Below are 18,383 nucleotides of genomic sequence, written 5' to 3'. Positions count from 1 at the left end.
CAAGTCCTATCGCTCCTCTGAAGATTTCTATCAAACACAGAAGTAAACAAAACAGCACAGGTAATTAAGGTTATATTCAAAACATCAGTCTGTGTGAACAGAGTAATATAGAACACTTTGGTGTTAAGAAAACACAGAAAATTTAATGAGGATAGCTATTTTATTTTATTTTTTTAATGGAAATCTTAATCTTTTTGCAGCTCCCATCCAATTTTCTCAGATTCTAGGGAGAATGGGGCAATCCAGACCCATATGAATAGCTTATCTGAAGCTTAAATTGGGTCTTAAAAGATTGACAGGCAGCGCACTGACAGGTTTAGAGGCTCCATTTCCTCTAATGTTTAGAGGATGAAACTCTGCAGACAATTTGACTGCAGTATGAATCAGCAGGAAAGTCTTACCCTCTACACCCAAGCTTCTCCAGAAAAACAAGGAATTAAGCAAGGTTAAAGGATTCGCATCATTCAACAGGTCAGTCTCAATTAGCTCCAGCTATAGATGTTAAAATAGGGATAAAGTTAACCTGAATGTTGCTGTTGTGCAAGACAATGAAATCAAGTTTACAAATGAAAAATAAAACAACACTTAAACAAGTAAAAACACATTACACAACACATTACACAATACTATTAGGTATTAAAGTTGGAAACTCAAGTTATGAAGTGTTTAATTGATAAAGAATCTCTGACAAACACTTACAGTAAATATAGATATGTGTAGTTTTTCCTCATATGATGGTTTGTTAACGCAAAATAGTTAAATGGTGATTTTCTTTTTGAGCTTTTGATCAAGAAATCCCAAATTTATAGTATTTTTTAATGCTTAAACACACAGTCTTCATATTAGCCTGTCTATATTTGGTTAAATGTCTGCTAGCGAGCTGTATGTCTTTTATAAACATCAGCAATCTTCTGCCATTTATCCTGCAGGAGATTTGACCTCTCTTTTCATTATACTAGTTTTAAATAAAGGTTGTTTTTTTTCTACAGACTGCTTTAAAATGTGAAGCACAAACCTGTGACAGAGTTAAAGCAAGAGCTTTGGGAAATTAATTTGTGTTAGCTCAGTTTTATCCTGTTTCATCCATTCCAAAACCACTTCTGATGTGTGCTTAGACTGATTGCACTGTTGCTGCTTCCAAGTGGCACATGTCTTGGTAACTGATTACTTAATCCAATCAGCTGCTATGCAGCTGGATGACAGTTTTAGGCCAACACAATGTACCCTGACCTTAGTGTTCCAGTTGTTTCATGGTAGACCAGAGCCTCAGTTGTTCCTGGGTCCGTTTACAGCTTTGCTACTGACATTGTCAAGGCTCAGAACAGAGGACATAGTATTGAGGCAACACAGACAGTGGGATTACTCAAAAAGCGTTTATTCAGATAAACAGGCTGCAGAGCTGCAGTAGCAGCAGCTAGGGTCTGAGGCAGGAAAACTCAGGAGAGGGAAAACACAGGTTAGTGACCATGTATATCTAACAGTGGAAGATTATAAACTTCAGTCACTAACCTGGTTAAACAGTTCAATCTGTGCCCAGAGAACAAGGTACGATCCATCCTGTGGGCTTCCAACGAGATGCGGCAGGCACCGCTCAGGGTGCTGCAGATGCAGCAGCCCCAGAGAACATGCAGGAGTCCGAAGCCAGGTCAGACAAACGGATCAGAACAGGAACAGGCAGGCTCAGAGGTTGAGTGGCAGAACAGGTCAGGATCAGAACATCAGAAACACTAAGGAACCCTAAAAACACTCTCACCACTGGCTAGAGAGAAAAAGAATAATCTAACCTTGATAACTGGATGCAAGCACCTTAAATAGAGGCAGGAGCAAGTTTATCAGACGAGCAATGATGAGAAACCAGGCAGAGGTTGACAGGTGAATGGAGTTAGTAATTAAGCCAGCCATTAGTGCCAAGATCATCCCCGATATCGGGGAAAAAATGTGAAAAATATTAACAACTTGTAATGCACAATGATCTTGGAATTGGTAAAGATGTTGATTCAACAAATCTTTATCTAACCTGCATTAATCTAGAACTTTCCCTGGATTTTCACTGTTGTCTACTGATTTGTACAGACGTACTGGTATTGATTAGTTCAATGACTGCTGTAAATGTAATCCTGTTTTTCCTTGCAGGTAAAAGCTCCCTGCTTCAGTCAGTTATTAATAATGAGAAATAATTAGGCCTTGAACTCAGTGAGTTAAAGGACATACTTGAATCAGTCAGCACATGCTGTAGTTCAGCCTCATATATAATCTTTCTGTGGGCTTTAGTTATCTCCACCTTTATAAGGTTTGCTTTCTTTCTCTGTGTCTTAAAAAAAAAACAACAACTAGAAAACACTTTTAATGTTGGGAAAATCAACTTTGCCACTTGGCTTTCACAAGTCTGCCTTATTCTGTAAGCCGTATTACAGACATATGCGTCCAGAAGTATTCATTCTCCCGACAGGTTTAAAGTTTTAATTTTACCAGCATTTTTCTTCATGCAGAAAGTATTTTTAGCTAGGTTCCTTTACTCTTATGGAGAAACAAATACTATAGTGATGATTGATGTTAGCACCAAAGTTATGTCAACACACTAACAGTGAAAACATACAAGGGCTTTAGACAAATTATAAGAAAGATTTAAACTGATTAATTATGAAAGAGTATAATTTTTCAGGTGTAATTATTTAAAAAAAAAATGTTGAAAAAATTCTCTGAGAGATCTTTTTCTCACTTTCGATCAGAAACACTTCCATGTGTATGAATGATTTAAATATTACTCTTCTTACTGATAAATTGGGAAGATAGCATACATTTTTGTGTAAAAGACTGAACTCGATAAATAGCAACAATAATCCGCTGCAATGAGGTTTATTTATCTCAACATTCGGTAGCACACTCCTTCCAACATTGCCATTCATGCTTGTTTCTGGAATGAAAGCGCCTCTCTGTGCCTCTTTCTTGCCTCATCCTCCATTTTGAGGCTTATTTTCCGGTTTTAGTGCAGATTGATGAAAAAATGACACCTACTTTTCATCTCCGCACTGACATGCAAATTCATATTGTACTTGATGTTACGAAACCTTGCTGAATAAATGAGAAAGTGCCCCACTGATCAAGACATGAAACTACTCTTTTATGGAGCTCTACAACTTCAAAGAAAAAGCGAGAAAAGAAAAAAACCGCTTCCTCTTTTCAAAAGTCTGGACTCTTCGCTTTAGACTGAAGAGAGGACCCACCTGCTGGCAGCTGCTCTGCTCAGGAGTCTGTGGAGCAATCCTGGTTAATTTAGGAGTTAAATGCACTCCCTGGGTATAAATATATTGCTCCATAATTTTCACTCTTCCTCTTAAAAAAGGAATTAGATTTGCATCAAAGTGTTTTCATTCATGTGAAGCCAAATTTTCTCTGGGAGGCATTTAAAAGGGTACAAGATGTACCGACAACACTTCTGTGGGTGTGTGAAGCTTAAAAAATGATTCATCCATTGTAGGCCAACATAAAATCTCTAACTAACATTGTTTGTGGTTTTTTTGTGTCTCTGCAGTTGATTTTATAGGAGGATTTGACTCTTATGGTTACCAGGGACCCCAGAAGACCTCCCACCTTCAGCTACAGCCTATGTACATGTGAGTAAGATTGGGTTCTGCTTGCTCGCCGTCATTTTTGTTACATTTGGCTCTAAAATATTACACCCATACAGAGGGGGAGGAAAATATCATGCACCGGTCAGCTACATCAATAAAACCACCAACTGGTAAAGTGTATAACATTGATTTTCTTGCTTCAGTACAAAGTTCTTCTGTAAGACCTTGAATGTCTGCATTCATTTGGATGTTGTTTTGATAAATACCACCCGCATAAAGACTACTTCAGTAGAAAGCATATGGCCGTAGCAACAGCTCTCTATTATAGAGGCCACCCGCTGCAGAACTATCCACCATGCCATATCAGAGACTGCATAGAAACACGAAAAGCTTTCAGATTACATAGAATTAAATCCAACAAACTCCAACGTTTACTGGAACAATGCCAGACATTGCAGTCTCCATGTCTGGCAATCAGAAATCAAAATCTCTAAAAAGATTCTTATGGTTATTGCTCATAGATATCAGTTTGAAAATAATTCATTTTCACTATAAAGCATCTAATATGAAGCCAGTATGTGTGAGTAGTTTATCCTTTTGGGCCTTTCTGAATTGGATCTAAATTGCATCAAGTTACAACCAGAAACACCAGTGCATTTTCTTTATTTTTATGGAAATTATTTTAAAGTAAAATACAGATGTAAATGTTGACTTTTCAATTGAAATAGACCTGAAAAACTTTTCACAACAATTCCATCTGCAAGTCTTTCCAGGTATTATCTTGATTAGTTGGTCTTCTAAAGAAGTTTGGTCAGAGCAGATAGAGATAACTTTTAACCCCTAATTATCGATATGATTATGACATGGATTTGGTTCCATTTAGTTTCAGTTTTTGATTCAGTTTGCTTTGACTATAACAAATTAAGAATTGTACTTCTGCTATGAGTCACCTATTCAGTTGATCTTTGTTCATCTAAGCTGTATATAATGTAACAAAAACCTATTGCCCTAGTATGAGTGTAGGAGGGAAACAGATCATGGTCATTGCTTTCATCACTTCACACAGTCACTTTAAATGAAGCTGGCAGGTTTAATTAAAAACACCAAATCCTTAATTATTTTTTTCTGAAGCTACTTTTCATAATTAGATCTTTACGTCTGCACCCATTGAGGCAGGAAGGAGGATAAATGTATTTCTATGAGGTCAACTTTGTTGCAGCAGATGTGTGCTTATTTGAAATTTCAAGAGTTGCTTTAAGTTTCCTTAAGGTCCTTTCACCATTTATTGGACTGAGAGCCAAAAGGATGTTTCAAAAATGGCACAAAGTCGACATCAATCTCAAAGTCTAGGTGCCTTACAGGAAGCTCTGAGCCATACAGATAAAGCTACTGCATTGTACCAAACAAGGTGATGAAATAGTGGTGATTTGGCTGATATGCAGCAGGCAGATTATCAATACCAGTTTGTATTAAGCAAGGACTAGAGCAAATCAGAGGCAGATGAAGAGGCGTAGAGTGCAGGGTGGATGAAGCAAAAGAGGAGAAGAGGACCAGAGAAACGGAGTGATGGATGATACGTTGGACTAAACAAAGAAGAAAGCAATAAAGGACTATTCTGTAGTTTTATATATCCCCTGTGGAAACCATAACCCAGATCATAAATCACCAGGCCTCTAAATAATGGCTTCGAACACAAACACAACCCAGCTGAGCTTCAAATACAAATATCTATGCACAAACATTGTGCACACACTCATCACTGCGCACACAGACATCCAGACAGTATTTGTGCTGATAGACAGCTTTTGCTTATAAACATGTTAATCCACGTGCACAAACCCTTAGACGCGCGCTCTCATCCACGAGCATCATCAATATGCTAACATTGTTCTCCAGCCGTCCTCCCCTCTGTTTGCTGTTTATTGCCTCTGGCCAGAGGGAGCAATAAAATAGCATCAACCGTCCCATCCCAAAGGTATCGCTCTGTGCTGCAGATCCACACAGACACACAACCATGACACATTAAGCTAATAACACAACAGTCAGCATCTCTAAAGAAATATCATTTTATTCAAATGGCTGACATTACCTGCTTGTTAGCCACTGTAACATAAGATGAGGAAAAAAAACACATGACACCTACAGTTACACCTATAAATAATTCAATCCTCTTTGCAGTTTAGGTTTGCACAAACTCCTGATGCAACCATTCAATGGCCTCATTATTTAAATATGGTGGGCTTGAAATAAGAAGCCTGGACAGGGACGTCAGCCATACCACAAAGTCCACCGTGGCTTGGTTTTGAACTATATTCAAAGTCCACCGTGGCTTGGTTTTAGAAGAAGTAGAGGAAGAAATAGTGACTATATAATAGTATTGAACTATATTGAAAGTCCTTGTTGGGATTTAAAATAGATGGCAGCTGAATGCAAACCCAAGAAAATGAACACCCTGGAGGACTTCACCATAAAAGTAGGTTAAAATTCCTCAGGATGACGGCCAGAACCTTGTCTCTGGCTATAATTCATGTTTGCAGCAGGTTAGAACAGCTGAAGGCTGTTCCACAAATTGCTAAATATGCTTGTCATGAAGGGGTTGAATAATTCTGAGACCGCAGTAGCCATGGAATATTATTTTATGTTAAATTTAGAGAGACCCACTTAACCATAAGCTTTGTTTAAATAGTTTGTTTTATATATATATATATATTTTTTTTTTTTTTTTTTTTTTGCAGCAGTATTTCTGGGCCACATTTATTTTTATATGATTTCATGTACAGTTTAGGACAGGGGCCAGCAGGGGCCAGTGCCCCTGTAGAACTGGTACTGGTCCCTGTCATGACCCATATACCAACGATATAAAAAAGACTAGATTTATCATAAGTAAATAATACACACTGGAACAGAAACTACAAATGATTGGTGCCTTGGACTAATTTAATGTTTGATTCTTAGGGTATTATTTTAATAATGTTTTAGAATCAATTTTTTTTAGCTTCAGTCATATTAAGTTTATTTTTTTGGTAAATTTGGTCCACATCTGCCCCTGTATGATTTATTTGTGGATTTTTCTGTCAAGGCTCTGCAATTCATTGTTTGACAGTAATGCTGCTTCTCTAAAATAAAATGCTTTGTTTTGTTTTTAAGTTATTTGGTATGATCTGTTGAACAACACTCCGAAAGGGAGCTGTCATCTTGGAAACCAAAGGTTCCAAGTTTTCTTCCAGCTCTTCCTCTTTCACATTTCAAAATCTGAGACAATGTACCAGTACATGGACATCCAAATCTGGGTTTTCAACATGGATAGAAAAGCAATATAAGTTATTTGGTATGATCTGTTCAGTGCATGTTCCATTCAGCATTAGGCATGGAATTTATTTTTAAAATCAAATATCTGTATAGTGCTAAAAACATTTTTGTGGTGTATTAAAATAAATCTGTAGCCCTCTGTTTCTCATATGCCCAGAATGTATCCTTTAAAAATGTCGAACTATGCCATCTGCTGAAATGTAAATGTAACTACAACTGCAATTCAGGAGCAATTGATGTTTTTATTTACTCTGAAACTAGTGCTACCATTTAGTAGGATTTCAACTATGAATATTGAGCTACTGTGTTCAGCCTTTGTTAGCATTCATGAAAATTTGTTTCAAAGTTAATAAGCATAAATGAATGTACAGTTACAGCGAAGAAAGATAGGGTTAGGGTTTTGACCTATACTTTGGCTAAATGTTTGTTTTTAACTTTGCATGGGTGCAGCACTGTTACCTTGCAGCATGGAGGTTCCCGTTTCAATTCTTGTCCCCGGGGTCTTTCTGCATGGAGTACTCTGGCTTCCTCCCACAGTCCAAAACATGACTGTTAGGTTAATTGGCATCTCTAAATTGTCCTTAGGTGTGAGGGTATGTTTGGAGGGTTGTTTTTCAGACTAGAGAGCTTTCCAGGGTGTACTGTAACCTACCTTATGCCCATTCCTTGACGGAATAAGGGGGAGTGGATGGATGGATACCAACAAGTATCCTAAGAGGCTATTTGTGATAATACTTTAAAAATATCACACAGTCAGCCATCAGCTGAGAAGATAAACACATGTAGCTAATGACGTGTTAATAAAAACTCAATAATATATAGCTATCTAAAGTATTATATACTTTTAAAAAAAATCTAATAAATTCCTTGTTTGTTTGTTTTTTTGTGTGTTTTTTTACTTAAAATGTGGCTAGCTTTACATGAATTTTCCCTTACTCCGATGTGGAGTCCATGTAACTGATTGCTGTAGGTTTCAAACTGAAACAATATTGTGAGCATTTCGATGATAGCAGCTAAATCCATCAGAAAAAGGAAAAACCATGGCATGACAGCAGATCTGCTAAAACATGGCGACCCAGCTAAACTCTGGGGAATTCAATGAAGGAAAGAAGTGCATTAGTCAGTTGCAACCAGGAAGCCCATGGTAACTCTGGAGGCTTAAAAATCAGTCAACAGGACAGCTAATTAGGCTGCTAACTGGCCTTAATGGAGGGAGGAAGTTTCATTAAGTAAGAAATCCATAAGAAGTTACATTTTAAGTTTACTAGCAGGTGGTCTGGTCGGATGAGCCGAAAACAAAACGTTTTATATGCAAAATACTGTTTAGTTGTTTACACTCTAGTTCTTTAGACTCCAAACAACATGCACACTATCAAACACTGGTTGCTACATCATGTTGTGGAATGGATTTCATCAGCAGAGGCAGAGAAGCCTCAGTTTAAAGTTAGAAAACCCATGTATTATTTATTTTCTCCATTACAAATATGTATTTTGTTTGTAATGTTCTATCAAGTTAAATCCTGAAAAATGTACTGTCTGTTTTTCCATTTAAAGAAAATAAGCTCTATTGTGAATTTGTTTTGTGGTAATTTCAGGGTAGGTTTTCTTATAGTACTTCCTCCTTTGAGGCTGTGGACACTTATTATAAAAACATGCAAACTGCAGTCAGGAAAAACTCGAGCAGCTCTCTCTCTCTCTGTGATTCTGCATGTTCTCTGATGTATGCTTAATTTTAAATGGGAATCACTTGAGAGATCCGCTGCACCCATGAGATTGTTAAGACCTCTAGAGTGTTATTATCTCCCACAGAACACAGGGGACACAAGTGATTCTAATGTTCCCTTCAAGCCACATTATGTTGTTAAGCTTATTTGTCAGAGCAAATTACTAACTCAAGGATAATACTGAGCTAAATGAGTTGTATTGCATCTCATCATAAACCCGTTAGCCTTCTATCTTTGCAATTATGCTGCTTTTTTCTGCTTTGCAGGCTTAAAAGTTCTCAGCGTTTGATGATATCTTGTTTATACTGACCACTGTTGAAGTGAATACGTTTTATCTATAACTTTGCATTACAGTAAATCTGTCTTCTCTTCTCTTTTCTGTAGGTCAAAGTAAAACCAGAAGCCACTTCAGAGGATCAGCCTTACCAACGATCACTGCGTTTACCACTCCAACACTCCTCTAAGAGAGACAGTCATGTAGACAGAGGATAGATCACACCCTTCATTTCTAGCTCCAAATACTCTGAAATCCTCAATCAGATGACATCCTTTGGCTCTGTCCATTGATGGAGTCCCTTGGGAAATGCTGACATCATGTGGCCAACCGTGATAACTGCAGCATCTCTCAGCCACACTGATTTCATGTTTTTGAAGCCCAGTCAGGAGCCAATATTATAATAGTTTTTTTAGTTTTTTGTGAGTGGATGTTTTGTTGTTAGAAAACACCAAGAGGTCGGATTAAGACTGGCTTTTTCTCAGGCTTTGTGAAAGAATTTTAAATCCTGCTGAAACTGAATCCAATACCTTCAAGATACAGTAATGAAATCCTCTGGTTTAAGATTTACATGATGACTGTCAAGCAGATATTTCTGACCAAAGACTTCGAAGTGAAACTACAAAAAAGAAAAAAAAAAAAAAAAAGAAACTCCTGAAGTCTAAGGGAGCTTTTTTTTCTGCTCTTGGTGCCTGACGGTTTGCGTAACAGACTTCCAACCTGGACCCTGCAATGGTGACTACCGATCAAGGAATGTCGGACATTTCTTTTCTAAAATCTAGTTTTCCTGCTGCAACCGGGAATCTTGTCATGACATGGAAAAGTGAATGCTCGAAGGAAGTCTGGGCTTGCTCCTTACCGGTATTTTATGAATGTCAACTAACAGTGTGATGCGATGACTTACAGGCTCTCAGCTTACAGATGCATGGAGACAAGATAACATGCATGCACACGTACACAGGTCCTTCTTACTAATGTGAATCTTAACGATGTTTACAAAGGTAATGCTGTCTACTTGACAGACAGGGGTGGACAAAGGGTCACTTTTTAACAGCAGTATTTTCAGACAACAGAGGCTCATCTTGCAGTCCTGCTTAAATATTTTGTCTTCCACTCAAGACAGAAGTATATCATACCTACAGTCCCTTGCAAAAGTATTAATAATACACGTTAATATGAGTTTCATTATTGTTTTACGTGACAGATGAGCACAAAATAGTCCAAAGCCGAGAAAGGAAGGAAAAAGGCGTATTTACGAAATCTTAAAAGTGCAGTTTGTTTTTCTTGTCTGTACCTCCCCCAAATTGGTTTCTTCCATTCACAGTTCTCCTTTGTGTTGGTCTATCACGGGAAATTTATATTAAATATTCTGTTGGCTGTGTCATGAAACATGTTTGAAAGTTCACTTTTTGCAAGACAGTGTATTTTTAATTGCAAATTACATTCCGGATTTATTAAAACCCAGTCAACCGGCAAACAGGAATTGCTCAAAGCAGCTTTCCTTTGTTTCAACTGATGCTTACTGTACACATCCCCAATAGAAAAGACAATCACACCCAGCTGTAGTCTCTACTTTTACTGAATCTGTAGAAGCACTTGGCAAACATACATTTTTATTTCATATGCCTCATTTGATAACTGGAGAAAACATGACTTTTGAAAAGCAGCAGGGGCTGAATCCTGGGCAGGCTATATTTACCCCCTTTCAAATAGGCGGGAGGCGTAGCAACTCCTTCTGTCAACTCACAGCTCAAAAGTTTCAAGATGAAAGTGCCAACTGATTCCGATCATGAGCCACAGGCTGGGACCAAATACAGGTCTGCGATTCATTTTCATAGTTTCCATGTTAGAAAAAAGTGAAGTTGCAAAAAAAGAAAATACAGACATACCAGATTTTTGTTTTGCCTTCTAATCCTGTTGAAAAAAAAAACACAGCTAAAGTCTACAATTTTTTTGATAAACTGGACCAAAAGTTTGAGGCCTTTTGCTGAAGACATCCAGAAAGGACTGCTTCCCCGGTTCCTGTGCTGCACTGGCTCAGTCTGCAGTTCTCCTCAGCATTTTACCTGTTTTGTAACAAAACCTTGTGGTCTACTTTCTGAGTCGCTCCATCTTGAGGACAGAGACGACATTTTGTGTGTTTGCATGAGGTGTTTCCAAACTGTTGCATATTTAATCTCATGCCTCGTGTGATTAACTAGCTTCGTAATAAGAAAAAATGCAGAAGAAAAAAGAGGGAGGGAGCTATTGTTTGTTTGATGCTCCTCGGCTCTTTTTGAAGAGCCTAAATGTGAACTTTGTGCTTTTTTGTTGTTTTCTATAAATAAGAGTCTGCAAAGTTTAGGAGAACGTAGGTACCGCGATGTAAAAATTATCAAATGTAACTTTGATCTTCTAGAAGTTTTTTTATTCACATGTGACAGTGTTTACTGTTTTTTCTAGTTGCCTATTAATGTATGATGTTGTGTATAAGTGGGAAAACTAGGTTTTATTTCTTCTAACTGTTCAAAGTATATAAATGGAGAGTTGGAGAAAAATAAAAAACAAACAGCAGAACTCATTTTTATACCAGTATCATCAAGACATTTAACTGAAAAATGGCCTGTTATGATTAATTTTTTATTATTCAAAATTGGATTTTTATTTTTTAACTAATAACAGTTTATTTCTTTGTTAGCCTTTGGTAGTTTTATTTAAAAGCAACCGAAACTGTGTGATAAATATCAATTACTGCATTTTGTTCACAATCAAACAAACCGTCCAAGTTAGAAAGGTGTATAAAAGTGTGTGTTTGGGTGAGCGTGTGTGTGTGAGCTTTGTATTCTGAATCATGGCGAACTGTAAACGCTTAACCCAGGTCCATCAAAATTCGGAAATAAATACAGTAACAAGAGTAATAGCTGAAGGATTTGTATAGATTTGAATCCTTACTGCTGTTAAGAAACTAAAAGCCTTTTGCACATGAATTTGCAACCCCATTACAACCTGCTAAAAACCTCTTAGTCGCTATATTCTTTATTGCAGTAGCATTGTCTCAAACAAAAATCCAAATCCAATATTTGACTTGAGTGCATTTGTTCAGTGTGGAAAATGTCCCACATCAAGAAAAAGCTGCTGTAATTGTCTCCACATTGAGAGCCCACCTCCTAATTTGACTTAATTCATTTATTTATAAATGCTTGAGTTGCAAAGATTTGAAAAATAAAAGTAGCTATTTTCGGGTTTCCTCTGTTTTTCTTTTGTATCTAAATGTTTCTGTTTATCAAACATATGCTAAGATTACACAAAGATTAAAGTTAATCCAAATTTTATTTTGACTGCCGATTTTTTATAAAGGGAAAAGAAGTTATTCAAATCAATTCAAACATTATTTGCAAAAATGAATGCCTACCTTCCTAAGTAAAGTGTATCGAGCCAATTTATTTATTTTTTTTATCTAAAAGATGCACATCTATATTATCAAGAAATCCCTTTAGTAGAACCTGCCTAACAACAGGAAGCAGGCAAAAAATATCAGGAACCAACACATGTTCCTTTGATTTAAAGAAATCCAAGATCAGGTCAAGACTAAAGTTCTTTGTTTCTGTCAGTGTGGGAATGGTTACAAAGTTCTACCCAAAATTCCCTACAAATCTTATCAGCAACTCATTCAGGAAGCCACAGAAAGCTCTAACCTGACTGTGCTAAGCTCGATGTGTATCATCCACTAATAAAACAATTAGTCTCAGCAGATATATCTTTACATCTACGCTGTTACTTCTAATAAATGATGGTTATTTTGACCTATTCAAAGTGACCTAATCAAAGCCTTAAAACTCCGACACAATTTAAAAGCCATGCTTTGATCTCAAATTGACAATTTAATTTCAAAGTCCTCGAATATTGCTACATTAAACAATTCTGCAAAGAAGAGTGATTTTCTATTTGCTCAGTTTGTTTTGCTGAATATTGACATTTTTAGTAATGATCTAGATTTGTCAAAAAGTAACAGGAGGTAAATACTTTTTACACAACTAAACTTATGCATGACGTATTAATATTAAAAAACAAACCTGTTTAAAACGGGACAAAAGTTATACAATGTACAAGCTAATACAGGGGAACTGCAGTTTTTACAGTGAGTTTATTCTTTTGGTTGTAACATATGAGTTTATATCTTTGTAATGCCACATAGCCTTGTCCTTTAAACTATTACACATTTCAATGGAAATCTCTCTACTTTCTAAAATTCCCCAAAGATGTCGCTAAAATGTTAAATTCAACTTATTTAACACGTGATAGTGATTTTCCTTGTTTTGGTTCTGGGTTTATCAGTTACAGTTCGCCATAAACTATAACCATGTATGTTATAGGATTCTCTTTTTATGCTGGTTTTCCCACAGTTGACTGTACATAAACTAGACAGCTGGGATTAAAGTAGAGTGTGGAAAATTATTGGTCTGCTGTGTCCTCTGTTCCCTCGTGCTTCCTCAGATGGCCTGCAGCACTGCTATAAGTATGATGATCTGTGCAGTAGAGTTCACTCTTCAGACACCTGAAACAAACGACAGCCACCAAGTAGACTATTGATGGAGTTTTTTGCTGCAATTAGTGTTCTTAGAGCTCGTCTAGCTTTAAGGTGGCAATAAATACTTACAGTAAATCTGTTAGAATTGTGTTACTGAAGGAAAAAGCGTTTTTAATTGTTACTGCCATCCAAAAAACCCAACCTGTGCCATTAACAAAAAATAATTAAAAAGCTAAGGACCAAATTTAAGGAGCAGCGTAACAGCAGCGGTCTTAAATGTGTCAATTCCAGCTACTTTCTTCTCACAGCACTTACAGTGTTTGTGTAATGTAATGCGATTCGTGCTTTTTGAGTTAAGAGGAGATTTTTGGAGTGAGGATGATGCAATGGAAAGTAACCTGCTATGGTGCTAGATGGTTCAAATATAGTTCCTTGCTTCTCTTTGGTTTTTGCAGCACCCAGTGTGTTCTTGCAGTTGGAATATGTTTAAAACTGTCATATGCTGCTGTATAACACATTTCTGATTATAGGTGTTGTCTGCCAAAGTATCCATAACACTGTTTAGGTGGGTTGCAAACTGCTGTTCTGTGAAACTTTTTACATATTGCATTAATGATATAAAACAGTATATATTTTTCCTGCCAATAGAGCAAAAAGGCAGCCAGCACAGAAGCTTAAATAATGTAAAGCAGAAGCATCATCAGGTCAAATGTGCAGATTCTATTAGGCTATATGTTTTGTGCATTTGGCAGAGACTTCTTTGCAAAGCAAATTACAAACAAAGATCTAGCAGTACAGTTAATATTTATATAAGATAGTTGGGAGAAAGACCACTAGTCAGGTTCTGTCAAAAGTGACTGCAGTGATATTGTAAGAACGGTAAAGAAAGAGGTTAAATGCACAGAGTAGTTCAGCCATTGCCAATAGGTAATAAAAAAATAAAAATATATAAAACCTATCAAAGAACAAACAAAGAATTAAAGTTGGCCTATCAAATCCATGCATCCATTTATCTTATTTTGCTTATCCATCAGAGTCACAGGGAGACTGGTGCCTCCTGAATCCTAGTAATCCATGGGCAAAACGCAGGATACAACCTGAATAGATTTCCACTACTTTCAAATACATTGATATGTTATTACTAATTAGAGAATAGATGAAGAACTAGAAAAGACGACTCCCTGGTTTTTCTCTGATGTAAAGAAATATCAGGAGCAGCATTAAAGGAGGAAGTGATCTAAATGATAATATTACATAAGTAAAGATTAATAAATATTTTTGTGAAAAAGGTTCTTTTTTATAACAAAGATATAAGAGAAAAATAAAGATACTTTATTGCAAGTCGTCTCCCTTTTTGAAACATACAGTAATCCTTCCCTTGTTAAATAATGAATTTATGGTGTTGGCCTTATCTTAAACCCATTGACTCCTCCTTAAGACTTAAGGGCCCACTGGTGGAATGAAACATATTTTTTGGTTTGATTTCAAGAGCCCCACAGACTACTCCCTGACCTGTAGAATCAGGAATTACCTTCAACATAACCTGTCAGTATAAAATAAGCCTAGAAGATAGAAATAAAAAGCAGAGGATAGAAGAAAAAGCAACACAATATGCCTCCATGTACTGTATAGAAATATAGAAGGAAGAAGAAAGATAAAAACAAAAGCTTCCATAATCATTATATAATTGGCATTATGATAATAAACTAATAATTATTGTCAAAGAATGAAAATTAAAACATGATAAAAAAAAAAGCTGAAAATAATAATCAGGACACATAAATGGCAATATCATAGCATAGCAAAACTGCAAATAAATAAAGATTAGAACCTTTAAGCGTGCGTTTTTTTATGTTGTTTAAGAAAAACTAAAGTGTTTAAAGAATATTATTTAAAAATTAAATGGCCTTATTATGTTCATCTAATGTAACACAGAACAGAAATACCTCTTTCAAATATCCGATCCAGATTTTACATGCAATTGGAAATACAGTGAGTGATTTCAGGAGAAAACTAGAGTGAGTGATGTAATAAGATGTTGTAAAAACAAAACAAAACAAAAAAATCAGTCTGCTTAACTATGTTTAGCTTAGTCAGGCAGAAAAGAAGAAGTCAAGCCGACCTCCTCCAGTCGCCAGCAGCCCTGGACAGTCAGGGTCTTGCTGATAAGAAGTCCCAGTGTCTCTAGTCAGAAAGGTAAACACTGTAGGTTCCCAACACGGGGACATCAGTGTAGCACTTATGATACAACACTACACTTTGAAAAAAGCCTGCACTTAAACTGAGTTTGTGCTAATTCATTTTAAACAAGCTTTATTAGATTTTAACAGTTTTATGAATCCCTGTTTTGTTTCTTTAGTACAACACTAAAAGAAATAATGAATGAATGTTTAATTATTATATATGTATAATGGGGAGTGGTGGTCTAGTCTTAAGGGAGTGGCTCCTAAATCCTGGAGAGGATTTTAAATCCCAGACTGTGACTCTGTGCTCCTAAGCAAGAAACCTTAACCCCACAATGTTCCCCTGGCTCTGTTAGCTTCTCCTCCCCAAGGGTTCAGTGTAGAGTATCATATGTTAGTTAAACGTTAAATCAAAATGTCAATCAACTGTGACTAAAGAATTTATTTATGTGCTGTTGGTTACAGAGGTTAACTTTGTTTGCTCATAAAGATTCACATGAAATTGGTTTAAAAAAATTGGAATTAATGAATTCAGTTACTACCTATTTGACCACTAGGTGTCACTAATAGACCACATGTAAGAGAACATATAAATTCATTTTTTTAGATGTAAAACAATGAGCCTTGTGACATAGAATTTGTTTTTTTTTAAGGCCAGTACACCATGGCACACACTCATGCAGCCAGTGGACACAGGATATCTGAAAGCTACATGGAAGGGACAAGTAATCAAGTGTGGAAAGAAACAACAACAACAAAAAACCTTTGACACCAGTGCAAAGATCCACTTTCCCAATCCTTAGTAACACACACTGCATTGTATACCCTTCATCCTGCACCCACATTATTACTGTTTTTAGATCTCTTGAGCTATGTGGCAAAATTGATAGTCTAAAATAATCCAAAGTCATATAAGGTCAAATAAAAATTGCAAATTTATTAAATAAATCTTATCTAAACAGGTAAACCTGCAAATCATTAAAAAGAATAATGCAAAAATTAAAGAAAGGTCACCAATGAAAGTCAGAAAAAAGAGAAAGAATGACAAAATGAAGGGATGTAGAGCATGGAAGGACAGACAGGACCTCTAAAAGGGAGGAATAAGGCTGGGGGACAAAGTCATAAGGATGGATGAAAATTAGACTGAAAAAGGACAGGCTGAGGAGAAAATGGAGGGACAAGAAAAGAAGGTAGGGTTTAGGAGAAGGTGGGAGGACACAAGGAAGCAGATTCAAAAGACATAAGGGAGAGAAAGAAGGATGAAATATAAATGGGATTGGGAACAAAGTCTAGAAATATGGGATTGGGAACAAAGTCTAGAAATATAAAGATTTTGCCTATGTTATATTCATTTGCCATCATTATCCAAACCAGGAAAATAATTAGTTCTATACTTGTCTAGATAATCTAAAAACAGGCTTAAATTGGAAGCAAGCAGACTTTCTCTCAGGTTTTCCTAAAAATGTTTCGACACCTTCCAGGAGCCTTTGTCCTTCTGTCGGTTCTCACCAGACCAACCTATATTTGAAACACTGGTGTAGTTAAACACCCAGAGGCATATCCTAAGTACATTCCAGGTCAGATGCAAATCAATGACCCACCCATCGTTCTCCTGGTCGTTGAGGTTGATTTTTATGAGTTTTGTGTTTGGCCATTTGAATAATGATCACCCTGTTTGTGTTACCTTCTTGGAATGAGTTCAAGGATAGAGTTGTAGATGATTGGGAGCTTAAACGGCTCTTTTAACAAAGATGACTTCCTTCACCCCTCTTTCTAACCATCAGCCCTCTCCGACCATGATCTGAATGTTTTTGTATTCAAAGGTGTGTCCTTAGCTATTGAAGTGCAAGTGTAGCTGGATCTTGCCCAGAACTGCTAGCTCTCCTGTGCTGTGACATGTGTTTGTGTAGTTGTTGTTTGGTTTCTCCATTGAAGGAGTGTTAAACAGTCCTTGCTGCACGGCACTGCATAAACAAGGCCGCTCAGCTTTGGTTTGAGTGTTCTGTCTTTGAAATTAACAATTTTCTTCTGTGCGAGTTGTTTTTGTTTGTTGTGTTTAGAGAAAATCTTATGGGGTTTAGGGCTGAAACAATTTATTGGAATAATCGTGATTAACAGATTATTGAAACAATCGTCAATTCATTTAGTAATTGATTAATCACTAACCGGAGTATAGAGACTAAAACATGCCTTTAGATTAAAGAGTAACATTCTTAGAGCACTAGATATACCAAAGAAAAAAAAACATCAATATTTTGCATTTCAGATTTAAAACTTTTTTTGTTCAACAATAGGCTCTATCCAGAATTTCTCAAGTGGCAAAGTTTTAGTTTCACCTGGTTTAATTTAGCAAAAAAAAAAAATCTTCTTTTAGGAACCTTTTGCTATCTGATAGGTAGGCATCTTCTCTGGTGATCTTGATGTTTTTTTCCACTGAGTTGATATTTAAATGTTACGGAAGATGATTAGGGCCAGTGAAAAAATAAAAAAAAAAGTTTACTGATTTTTAAAATTTATTTTAGTTTAATATGGGAAAAAGTGAGAATTCTGATATTAAACTCAGAAATTCAGAGAAAAGAGTCAGTATTCTGAGAATAAAGTCAGAATTTTGAGATTAAAGTCATAATTCTGATATTAAAGTCAGAATTCTGAGAAAAAGTCAGAATTCTCAGAATAAAGTCAGAATTATGACATTAAAGTCCATTTCAGCTTGCATGCTTTCTAAATAAAAAGGCTTTGTTGTGCTACTGTATACCAACATATATCTATCTATATATATATATATATATATATATATATATATATATATATATA

The 18,383-nt window shown here is 36.3% G+C and overlaps 1 protein-coding gene across 1 annotated transcript in view; it reads left to right on the top strand.

Moving 5' to 3' along the window:
- The window catches only part of nkain2 (Na+/K+ transporting ATPase interacting 2), a 124,127-nt gene extending 113,328 nt beyond the window's left edge, over window positions 1-10,799 (top strand). The window contains exons 7-8 of the mRNA XM_015395386.1: window positions 3,533-3,614; window positions 8,990-10,799. Coding sequence (XP_015250872.1) covers window positions 3,533-3,614; window positions 8,990-8,999 — 92 coding nt within the window. The 3' untranslated portion in view covers window positions 9,000-10,799. The remainder of the gene's footprint in view (window positions 1-3,532; window positions 3,615-8,989) is intronic.
- The last annotated feature ends 7,584 nt before the right edge of the window (window positions 10,800-18,383 follow it).

Source organism: Cyprinodon variegatus, unplaced genomic scaffold (assembly GCF_000732505.1).
Source record: "Cyprinodon variegatus isolate N-32 unplaced genomic scaffold, C_variegatus-1.0 Scaffold738, whole genome shotgun sequence".
Lineage (NCBI taxonomy): Eukaryota > Metazoa > Chordata > Actinopteri > Cyprinodontiformes > Cyprinodontidae > Cyprinodon > Cyprinodon variegatus.
This window is presented reverse-complemented; position numbering and strand designations above follow the sequence as displayed.